Below are 11,597 nucleotides of genomic sequence, written 5' to 3'. Positions count from 1 at the left end.
TTTTTTTTTTTTTTTTTGCCATGCCAAACAGCGTCCCTCTCTCCAAGTGTTTGCACAACATATTTTGAGAATTCCTTTTCGAGCGTATCGTTTAATCTTGTATGACTCTACGGCTTAATCAGTCAGTTCCCCAAGCGCAAACCGTCGCTTCGTTATATGATGCCCCTGGAGCATACTTCCCCTCTCGCTAAGGGTTAATTCACAATAACGTGTACATGTAAATTGTAAATGAAATGTGCATGTAACATTTTTCCCTGTTTTTTTTTTCCTTTGTTTTTTTTTTTTTTCTTCTCTTATTTCCCACCCCCCAAACAGTCACGCAAAAATGGTTTTCATCCCCGTGGAAGAAATTTTCAAACATTTCCCCAACTTTTCGAAGGACCGAGTGAAATTCTTACGGCGTTACAGGTGAACAGAGCATGAGAGTGCGCGCAGTGGCTGCGTGGTAATGTGACCATCGAATACACCGCGTGTGTGTAAAGCGGCCTTAACCAAAGGTGGAGTATCCCAAGGGCGAATACATATTGAGGGTAATGTAACCGCTTTACCCTCACGTGGACCCTTGTGTCGTATTTTACCCGCATGTGTCTGTCTCATCATACAATATTTGCCCCATTATAACGCTTCATTTTTTTTTTTTATTCGTTCTTCCCCGAGTGCAGCTTCCTAAGTCTTATGTTAGGTGCAGCGGCCCTGATAAAGTCACACCAGCCGGACTTCTCCGTGCGGCACTACACCCCCTCATATTTTTACAAGTCCCACTTGGGCAAGTTAAAGGATAAGGGGGTCATCGACGAGGACAAGTACAACAAGCTGTTAAATGCGCAGTCATGAGCGGGTGGTGGAGTACACCCATGGAAAAGAAGTTACCTTCAGCGATTAAATCACCATAATTTGCCATGAGCCTTTCCCGAAGTAGCAACCTCCAGTATATATCGAACAACCCATTGAAGGTTTATTAGTAGAGGGCAGAAGAACGCAAATGCACAACCATTATAATAATGGCGTGTAAAAGGAGAAGTATGAATTGGGGGGACATGATGGAAACTTTTTTTCTTTTTTTTTTTTTTTTTTTTTTGTGGTTAGAGGATCCGATGCGCAAATGAAATGATGTAATGAAACAACGTGTTTGCACAAGCTGGACGTTTCTGCTCATTCGTGTATTTCCCCCAAGTAACCATATCGACGTACACCTATATCATACCACAATGTGCGCAGGTAACAGGAAGGGTAGTTTTTATCATCATCCCAAATGTTACTCCTGCTTGTTCATTTTTATTAACGTTGTTGGTATGTGTAGCGGTGGGTGTTGTTTATGCCTATTAAATTTTTTTTTTTTCTCCTAGCCTCGCTATTTTTTTGTCCAGGCTAAAACGTATGTCGTTTACACTGCGCAGGACGAAACGGGGGCCTTGTTCACATTTGGGCAAGCGCTCCGATAAGCTGCTTAAACGTTCGTATCCGTTACTCTCCTCGTACAGACGCAGGAGTGTAGTGCGCATAGGTACGTATATTTCCTTCTGCGGAAAATAAACAACCTTGGTATGGAAAGGACGGTTTAGGGTTATTCAACATGGAGGATACCTTTTGCGTGTAATGGCCAAACACGTGTGGAGTGCTCTGACAAAAGGGTATAGCATAGCATGCAGGAACAATGCCAATCGTGTTGCCATTTCAATTGAGAGGTTCCCCCCAAAAAACAAGGGGTGCTTGTCGTACTGGTGTTTATATGGGCAAATGGTGGTTGTCCACATGTGCAGGCCACATTTTTAATTTTCCATGCAGGAGTGGTCATATTACACATGGCATTTTTTCCTGATGCCACTCCTTTCAAACATGCCTTTTGAATAGGAGAAGTATCAACGTGGAACAGCCCATGGGGGGGGGAGGGCTGTTTTTGCAGCGAATGTTGGGAAAACATCTGTCGCACTTCAGGTGTTCGTTCTATATACACTTGGGCAAAGCTTTTTTGCTCATCATTTTTTTTTTTTTTTTTCCTTAACTTTCTCTTTTTTCTTCCTAAACTTTCTCTCTTTTTTGTTAACTTTTGCTATTTTTTTTCTTAACTTTCTCTCTTTTTTTTTTTTTTTTTTTTTTTTTTTTTTCTGGTTGAAGTGCAGGTTAGCTATTTTTTACTTCCATCCCTCCACCGTGTGTGCACTTGAATTTTTTTTTTTTTTTTGCAGAATTGAACGTTCGGTTCATATATATGGGGAAAATTCTTGATGACAAAAAAAGGCTGGAGGATTATTTAAGTCATTATTACAAGGACTTGCTTTTGAATGGCAAGCCCAGTTCATCCGGATATGACAGTAGGAAGGATGGGTCTGGAAGTACGAGTGGGATGACCAGAGAAACGAACATGAAAAATGCTTCCAGCGCTTCCAAGGACAGCTTTCTTAACATCCCTATTACAATTCATGTGAAGATAACAGAAAAGTCAAGCACCTCCAACAATGGTAAGTTGAACTGAGGGGATGAGACATACATTGTGGAAGGAATTCATACGGTTTGAAGTCTGTGTCGTGTCCCCCTCTCGTACGCACAAATGTATGTTACGTTTTTTTTTTTTTTTTTTTTTTTTTTTGCCTGACCTGCGAATGTAAAAATATTGCTAGTAAAAATTTATAAACCACAGTGAGGCCTACCAAAATCTGCAATGCTTTGAAGGAGAAGTTTTTGAGGAAGGAAGCTCTTGAAGAAGGGAGAGCTTCTTGAAGGAAGGCAGCTGCTTCTTTTTCTTTTAAACAGTTTTAACGTAGTACGCGGTGTTTTCTCGCCAGACAAATCTTCACGCATTCTTAAGCAGACTTTAACGAAGCATGTAGAGGGAAAAATCCTCGCTCATGCGCTAGTGGTTAAAGATTCCAAAGACCCATGGGTAGTTTCCTCCATTTGGTGACACCCCACATGCGAAGTCGCGGCATCGAGAAACGTTGTAATCGAAGCAGAAGAAAGGGAGAGATAGTGTCCGTGGTGAGGTGAAATATATACACCGATTGAGCGCAAGTTATAAATTGGGATCGCGCAAGTGAGTATCTTCCAAGTACAACACCCTTCTAAGCGGGAACATCGTCAGTAACCGCCCTCGAGCGTACTCCCCAGTTAGTCCCCCCCCAGATTCAGCGACAATGAAACTGGTGACCTTCTTAATGAAATTAACAAACGAAAATGTCACCATAGAGTTAAAGAACGGGACCCTCGTGACGGGGATCATAACGGGGGTGGACATCAGAATGAATACACATATGAAGAACGTTAAAGTCGTAATTAAAAACAAGAATGTCGGTGAGTATAATGTTAATACAAAGCAGTTTTTGTCGCTGGATCATGTAACGATCAGGGGGAATAACATAAGGTATTTTATTCTCTCCGATAGTCTCCCGCTCGACACGTTGCTGGTGGACGACACGCCCAAACAGAAGACGTCCAAGGATAAGGGCTATGCAAGCAAGGACAAGGTGAAGGCCGGGGGAAAGGGCAGGGGCAGAGGTCGCAAAATTATGAAAAGGTAGGGCTGCGTGCGGCGTAGCAGGGGGATGAACATGAATCGAATGAAGTGCAGGGAACAAATGGAAGAAGAATAAGTGCGCAGAACTGAGCTGAGGAAGGATGGATCCTTGCCAATTCGGCATTTGACCTCGTCACATAACCATGAACATAAATATAAATGCCTTTTCAACACCGCGTTTTTTTTAAAAAAGTAGGAAAAAAAAAATTGCCCATCGTAATAGCTAGCCAATTATATACTGTCTTTCGCATTTTAATATATGTTTTTACCTGAACAGTTCATAATTTTTTTTTTTTTTTTTTTCACATTATTTTTATGTCATTTTATGCATTTCAGCTTCATATCTGTGTGTATTTTCGTGGGGTGTATCGTTGCGTACTGATAACACACCACACCACTTCGTCTTTCGCATCACTGCAACATATTTCGCTTAACAACTGTTGCACGTGTGAAACCGCAGATCGAAGGATTTTTTCTTTCATTGTGTGAAATGGCCACCATTTGCTCTTTTAAGATGAAACGAAATTGTACGCACATACGTGGAAATGAAAGTGCGGGCGATGACAACGACGTTTTTAAGTTGCTTTTACCGTGGTCCATTTGGCTCGTTTCGCGTTAATGGCCCTTCCCTCTGCAGGAGGAAAAGTTCGCAACCGCAAAGAAGTCACTTCGTGCAATTTGTGCAAAATCGCAACAACTCATAAAAACTACGTCCATTTAATACAAACAGGAAGCAGGGGCACTTTTCCCTCTACAAAGCCTTCCCTTCTTCGTTGTCGTTCCTCATAAAAAAGTTCTTTTTTTTTTTTTTTTTAAGTAAACATTTCACTGCAATTTATATTCAAACTGGGTGCGTGCCTTTTTAACGCAAGGAGTTGTGAACATAACGACAGGCGGAACGAACAAGTTGGGCTTGTGATTAACGTGTTGTGCCTCCATTGCAGCTTAAATATTTTTTTCTCCAGCTGTTTTGCGCATTCATTTATTCGTTCATAAACTTGGGTTCAAATTTTCGCTCGCGTTCAAATGGCCTACTTTTAACATTGCGCAAAACAACGTGCATATGGAAAAACACCCGTGTAAAAAATTCAGGTCGCTCCCATTTTTGCCCTGGCGAAGTCCGCTTAAAAATGCCAACCTTGTCACGAACCTCTAAAGTAATCGACGAGAAGGGTATATGTAGAGGAGAGTGTTGTTTTTTTATGGTTCTTTGCAAAATGATGTGAGGTGGAATTTTTTTTTTTTTTTTTTTTTTTTTTTTTTTCACCCCAAAAAAGAGTACCCCTTTTTTTTTTTTTTTGTACGTTCATTCAGGAGTGGAAAAATGCATATGAAACTGTACATGGTTTCGTACGTGTATGTTTTTGCATCTATAAAAGTAACCGCAGCGCTGGCGACAAAGTTCGACGTTGCAGAGTGAACTCCCTCTGCTGGGCAAATTAGCCTATAAAGCGGTGAAATTTCTCTCAGGGGGAAAAAGAGAGGCGCCCTCCTGCCTATTAATTTGCATACCGTCGTTTTACGTAGCACAAGGGGAGAGCGCCCACCTTCATATTCATATAAAAATACGCACCTCTCTGTATACTGGCACTATCCATTTTGCGTACTTTTTTTTTGTGTTTTTTTTTTTTTTTTTTTTTTGTCCCCGTTTTCCAGACCGACCGCATATACACCTGTGCAACAGGAGAAATATGTCGGTCGTATGGCATGCCCAGGTAGTTCATGTGCCCCGTCCGCATGTTGGTCAGCCTATCTACTTGACCCCACTCTCTCCGTCGTAAAAAAAAAAAAAAAGAGTGCGCTCATATGTGTATGCACTTGCGTAAATTAGTTAATTTTACATGTGTACACTTGCGGGCGCTTGCAGCAAGAACCCAAGGCGAGACGCACCATGAGGAGTATTCTAAATAGCGTGTTTTTTGTGAACCAGAACCTTGGCAAGAACGCAAAGTGTAGGAGATTCGTTTCGGCCACATGTAGAGTGAAAAGTATTTTCAATCATAATAAGTATGTGTTTAAGGGCACGGACTACAGCCTGTGGAGTGAAGGGAGAAATGCACAGCAGGGGTGTGTGCATCTTACGGGGAAAAACAAAAAATGCTTTTCAACTTTTATGAAGAATGTTATCGAGCAGGTCAAAAAAGACATGAAGGAAAACAAGCAGTACCAAGAGGCCTTGAAGGAGTTGAAGGAAAAAACCGAAATCGACCACAAGGCGGTGAAGTTGAAAAAAAAAATTCGAGACAACATAAATCTGCTGAAGCACATAAAAGAAAAAAATGAAGAAGCAGTGAAGCTAGTCTACAATGACGTTAACAATTTTATTCGCTACTGTTTTGAGAATTACACAATTTTCAGATTTTCCAAAAATGCTAGTGTGAAATTTTTTCTTCTTCTGCACAAGTTGCTCCTGTGCACAAGCAGCAAGGTAACAGAACTGACTGACAAGTGGAACGAAAAGAACAGCGCCTTTGTGCAGCTGGACAAGTGGAGGCAGGAAATGGCCATCAGGCGGTACAAGAAAAGTGCGGCAAAAAATAAGGACAACGCTGCGGATAGCGGCGTTTCAGGCAGTAATGACCTCGGCATGGAAGAAAAGGGACCCTTGCAAAATGAGTCCAGCACAGATAGTGTAAATGGAGGGAGACAATGTGGAGAGGGCCCAGAGGAGAAGATCGCGGAGGACAAACCCGAGAGCAGTGAACTCGTATTGGCACAGGAGTCTGCGTGGGATAAATTTGGAAGCAAACTGAAAGACATGCCATTTTTAAACAACTTTTTTGAAAATCCTATTTTGGGGAAATTATTTGGCGAGACCGAATTGGCAGCAGCATTGAGGGAGATGAAAACGTATGACAAGGATTTTAAATTGTCTGAATTGATGTACTTATTTGAGTTTGTTATTTCGAAGCACATCGTGGAGTCATATTTAATTGGTGATGAAGAGACGCTTCGTTTGCATTGCGGGCAATCAGCTTTTAATTCTTTAAACGCAAGTATAAACGAGAGGAAGAAAAAAAAAGTGTATTTGGACACAAATGTGTTGATATACAAAAATCATGAACTAAAGGGGGCGCAGAGAATGGAGGAGAGTTCCCCCTGGTTCATTTTTACCTTCCACACGCAGCAAATTAACTGCTTAAAGAATGCGAATGATGAAATTATTGAGGGGAACATCGACGACATTCGCGAGGTGGTTTACACCATCGCTCTGTCCAAGCACCCCGAGCCCGAGAGGGAGGGCCTGCTCTACCCCTACATCGTGCGCGAGTTCGCCATCATTGGAAACACCCCCTCGTGGTGACGCAACTGTTAAGCGGTTAATCTGTTAAGCGGCTAATCCGTTAAGCGGCTAATCCGTTAGGCGGTGGAGAGGGGCGAGCTTTTCTTCCCTTTGCGCCGTCTTTACCCCGAGGCCACAGGCCCACGTGGGGAAAAAAAAAAAAAGTCCTCCTTGGCATATACCCCCAATGTGGAACACATTTTTCCTTTTTTTTTTTATTTATTTATTTATTTTTCTTTTTTTTAACAAGAAAATGCCTGCAGTGCACATTGCGCTAGGCGTGTTTGGTTTGATTTAAATTTTAATGTTCAAAAAAGGCGGGCGTTTCTTTTGTTGTGCTCGCCGCCCAATTGGTTCCTTAACGCAGACACAAAAAAAAGGGGGGGGATGGGGGTGCCCCGTGCAGATTTGCACATATAATCAGGGTGATTGTGCAGATGTGTGTGACGGTGTACGCGTGTGACGGTGTACGCGTGCGGAGAAAGCGGTCAACTAAAAAAGTAGCGGCTGCTCCGAACGAGGGACACGTCGAGGTGGCCCTGTTCCGGGGGCGCGGGTATCCTGGAGGCGTGCTTGCCCAAGCGCATCTGGTAACTCTGATAGAGGTTTTGTAATATGGGTTCCTCGTACAGAGTGACAAAGGAGTCTCGAATAAATTTGTTCATTATGTCTACATTGCATGCGTGGGCCCAGTAGGAGTCATGCACAGCAGCAAAGCTAAAATTATTTTCAAGGATCATTTTTTCAGCTGTCATCATCAGGTGAGAAGCATCTAGGGAGTGGACAAAGTTTGGAGGGAAGCCAAGTCTCTGTTTGTTTTTATGAAGCAAGCTATTTTGATACGAGATAACACTGACTGACTGTAGAGGAGTGTTCACTAAAATTCTTTGTCCTAATCTGTATGGCTGTTCGCATGGAAGACCTATAGGAGACAACCACGTGACGGGGATGTTCAGGTCATTGGTCACCTTAGATAAATTATTAAACCATTTCTTTATGATCATTGCTCTTTTAAAAATTTCGCTAATCGATTCGAAGATGTAATTGGCTATGTATTGTGACAATTGGTTTATCACATTTTTGTCCAACACTTTGCTAATTATGTTTTGTATTTTTCCTTTCACTTGATCCTTGGCTCCTACTGAGGTGACTCCATAGCAGATGGTCATGATGGTTTGCTTCACGACTTTCCTTTTCAGCAGGTCGTATTGGAAGCAGTATTGTGCAAGGTCTCCTCTGCACGTGGAGACAGAAGTGGACGTAGCATTAGTACTACTACGTACCGCTCCCTTCCCTGTACAGGAGGCCACAACAGCTGTTCCATCCAAGTCGGCTTTAATTTTACTCTTCACAATTTCTAACACAACAGTGTATATGTCTTGCGGTTCATCAGATGGTATGATGTTGACCGCCTTGCCTCCATCGTAGTCCCTACCCAGGGCAGCATAATGTTGAAGACCATTACATGTACCATCCTGCTGTACCGGGATGTTACTCTTATACCTTGACGGGTCAGGACATTGCATGGCTCTGGTGATGTCCATCGCAACGGAGAGGGCTTGCCAAGGTTTCTCGGCCATGTTCCAAAAGTCCATATGTTCAAATGGGTTTTCACTAAGCCTTTTTATATTACTCAGATTAGCATCGACCCAACTGATCCTCTGCTCAAAATTCATTTTGTCCTTACCAAAATTATTTGCCAGGTGTATTTTAAGCCAGAATAATCCCCTGGGCCCTATTTCCTCCTTATCACGGAAGGTAATTAAGCTACGACAAATGTCATCACTCATATGGTGGAGGTGGGGTGACAGCGGATACATCCTCCCCCTGAAATCAATATTATGTGGAAAATAAATCACTGGACAATTTTTCAACGTCTTTGCCACGGCGATTTTTTGTAAAAAGGTAGGCCGCTCACTGATCAGGCATTTATTCAGTCTGCTAATTTCTTCCCTTAACAAATAATATTTTTTAATGTCCTCGACATTTTTCTTGGCCATATCGGTAGGTCCATTTGGAAGATCATAATTTTGTTTGCGTGGAATATTTCCAATGGTAAGTCCATTCGAGTATGCATATTCAATGAGGTGTAAAATTTCTTCATTTATTTTCCATCTCACATTTCCTATTTGAGACACTATGTTTTTTATTCGCTCCAGGTTACACACATCTATGTTGAACAGGGGTTTCACATTGCAGCGAATGAAATTATTTTTTAATAAAATCATTCCTCCTTCTGCATGGGTCCACTTCTTTGGCTTGCTTATCATTGGCAGGTGATTCAGGGGGATATGCGAATTTATAGCGTTGTTTAACAGATAATTCGCGCAACACTCACGCATGTGTATGACTCCGTACCAGCTACCATTCCTCCACATGTATGAATGGATAAACACTGGGAGCTCTATCTTGTTTGGGTCTCTTCTCGATCGGTATAGCACTACCTGCTTGTTCTTTAGTTTCTCCTTCTGTCGTTTGCAAAAGTTGTTTTCGCGCGTTCTGTTGGTTCCCTGCAAGGTGTTACTGGCGCTGCTGACCATGTCGTTATCACCACCTTGATCATCCTTACCACACCTTTCCTTCTCCTCCTTTGCCTTTTTTTTTTTCTTCTTCTTCTTCTTCCCCCTACGTTGTTTTCCCCTCTCTGTACCTTCCTCGGCGCCCCTCCCCTTGCCCCGTTCAAGGACCACAAAATCGAGCGAGTTGGACTCTTCCTCATAGTACTTCTCGTACTTCAACTCTTTTTCATATTTGCAATCTGCGTGCAAGTTCTCCCCGTTATCCTTGGCCATCTTGTGTAGGAGGAGGTAATACCTGTACTCATTCCTGTGTTCCTCCTTGGCCGTACTCAGGTCGACGTCCATTTTTGCGCTGTCCATGAGCATTTTGAGCAGGAGCCCTCCGACTGCGGCCTTCTTCTGTGAGTTCCACTGGACTAGTTGGAAATCGTCGCGAGAGACATCCTCAGGGGCACCTTCTTCAACTACTCCTGCGATGACTTCTTCACCCTTTGCATTCCCACCTTGAAGCTTCTTCCTAATGTCACAGAGTATTCTATACTTTTGAAAGTGTGAGAAGGACGCGTTGGCTTTGTTCTTCTTTACGTAGCGGTACAGTAGGTTGTTCCTCTCGAGCTGTTGAAAGTTCATCTCGTTATTAATTTCCTGGCCGATTTTAATAGCGATGTGGGTGAAGAGTGATTGGTATGCATACCCCTGCTCGAAGTTCTTAGATTGAGTGGTGATGCTGTTTGCATATTTTTTTTTGTGTGGGTTGAAAGTGTATTGAATTGTCCACTTGACTGTAATGATGGCAAGCAGTTTGTCTTCTACCAATTCTGGTAACCCCCTCCTACTACTCTCCGTGAAAGAAGCGGTGGTGGAGGTCATCTGACCAGTACTCCCTTCACCGTTACAACCTTCTCCATCTCGCCGCTTCTGCTTTTGCTTGTAGTTTGCAATTCTCCTCTCCAGCTCGTTTACCCAACTGAGGTATATTTTGCAGAGCCCCCGTATTTCAGTTATTTTCTTCAGGTCGTGGAGATTTGAAACAAACTCTTCCGCTTCCTCGATGGCCTTTTGGTATGAGGACCGCTCTATTAGCATTTGCCTGCGCACGTTCACAATGTCTTCCTCGGGGGGTTCGCTCCCCGCCTCGACACAGTTAGGCGGTTCGTCGGCTAGCGGCTTGTCCAGCCGTTCGCTTGGCCCCTCGCTTGGCGCTTCGTGGGCCGCTTCGTGTGGCGGCCCGCTAAGCGAACCGCTCCTCCCCCCCTGGACGATGGGGTATATGTGCTCCCCGTACAACTCCTGTTTCGCCTTTCTAATAAAGTTCAAGTCGAACAGGCTGTTCACGTCGGTGCCTGACCCCTGGATGCAGTCCTCTCCAAGATTCATATGCACCCCCTCGATGTGACTCAGCACTTGTTCCCCCCCAAGGTCACACATGAGGAGACCATTCGCCGCCATGTACTGGTCCAGGTTTTTAAAGAAGGTTACAATATCTCCTTGTACATTTTTTAAGTATTTTTTATTTAACGTGTTTATATAATTCACAATTTGTTGCTTCTTCTTTGTGTCTAATTTTTGAATCGACCTTATTAAGTTGTGTAGCTCCTTGAGGACCTGCTCGTCGAGGTTCCTCGCCCCCCCATCGGGCCGCACCGTGTGTGTCTCTTCAGGGGGTGTGTGTTGCGCTTCTGTGTGTTGCGTTTCTGTGCGCTGCGCTTGTGCGTGCTGCGTTTGTGAATCCCCTTCGGGTGCCTGCTCCCCCCAGTCGCCCACAAACTCTGTTGAATCACTGCCCAACGTTACATTGTCCCTAATGTGCTTGCTCGAAGCAGGGTCCTCCTCCCTCGATATGAGTACCTTCGAGGATATAAATGCCCTAGTTTCGCAACGGTGCAGGGGTTGTCCATTTGCGCTTCTTATATAAAGGGCGGTGCTCTTTTTACTTAACTGTGCGAAGCGGGGGATAAAGTGTGACGCGAGTACCTTCAATTTCATTTATTGTTACGGGTTTGGACGAGAGAACGCGGAATTACGGAGGAGGAGGGGGACTGCGCGTCATTTTGGTGCAGTCCTCGCTGTTCATATATGTTATAAATAAATGTGGGCACAACATATGCCTTTTACATATGCATGTCTGCACTTGCTCGTGGTCTCCCCCTCCTTTGGCGACGCAACATCAGGACTCCACAACCCATGGTGTTGCAGAAAAAAAAAAAAAAAATATGCCTACCGAATGTGTGTACGCATGTAGAGAAACTGTACTACTGATGTGATGAACAAATAAAAAAATTAA

The 11,597-nt window shown here is 43.4% G+C and overlaps 5 protein-coding genes across 5 annotated transcripts; 4 read left to right on the top strand and 1 right to left on the bottom strand.

Moving 5' to 3' along the window:
- Positions 1–325: 325 nt before the first annotated feature.
- Positions 326–834, top strand: AK88_05350 (uncharacterized protein; the record flags this gene model as incomplete). The annotated part of the gene is made up of 2 exons (XM_012482952.1): positions 326–408; positions 663–834. 2 exons carry the CDS (start codon positions 326–328, stop codon positions 832–834), a joined length of 255 nt encoding a protein of 84 aa, XP_012338375.1.
- Positions 835–2,209: 1,375 nt separating this feature from the next.
- On the top strand, positions 2,210–2,473 carry AK88_05349 (uncharacterized protein; the record flags this gene model as incomplete). The annotated part of the gene is made up of 1 exon (XM_012482951.1): positions 2,210–2,473. The coding sequence occupies one exon, from the start codon at positions 2,210–2,212 to the stop codon at positions 2,471–2,473; it is 264 nt and encodes an 87-aa protein (XP_012338374.1).
- A 658-nt stretch (positions 2,474–3,131) lies between these two features.
- Positions 3,132–3,515, top strand: AK88_05348 (uncharacterized protein; the record flags this gene model as incomplete). The annotated part of the gene is made up of 1 exon (XM_012482950.1): positions 3,132–3,515. One exon carries the CDS (start codon positions 3,132–3,134, stop codon positions 3,513–3,515), a length of 384 nt encoding a protein of 127 aa, XP_012338373.1.
- A 1,887-nt stretch (positions 3,516–5,402) lies between these two features.
- AK88_05347 (uncharacterized protein) lies at positions 5,403–6,815 on the top strand (the record flags this gene model as incomplete). The annotated part of the gene is made up of 1 exon (XM_012482949.1): positions 5,403–6,815. The coding sequence occupies one exon, from the start codon at positions 5,403–5,405 to the stop codon at positions 6,813–6,815; it is 1,413 nt and encodes a 470-aa protein (XP_012338372.1).
- A 467-nt stretch (positions 6,816–7,282) lies between these two features.
- Positions 7,283–11,299, bottom strand: AK88_05346 (uncharacterized protein; the record flags this gene model as incomplete). The annotated part of the gene is made up of 1 exon (XM_012482948.1): positions 7,283–11,299. The coding sequence occupies one exon, from the start codon at positions 11,297–11,299 to the stop codon at positions 7,283–7,285; it is 4,017 nt and encodes a 1,338-aa protein (XP_012338371.1).
- Between the last annotated feature and the right edge of the window lie 298 nt (positions 11,300–11,597).

Source organism: Plasmodium fragile, assembly GCF_000956335.1.
Source record: "Plasmodium fragile strain nilgiri unplaced genomic scaffold supercont1.119, whole genome shotgun sequence".
NCBI lineage: Eukaryota > Apicomplexa > Aconoidasida > Haemosporida > Plasmodiidae > Plasmodium > Plasmodium fragile.
Note: the sequence above shows the minus strand (reverse complement) of the source record. Positions and strands in the feature narration are given on the sequence as shown.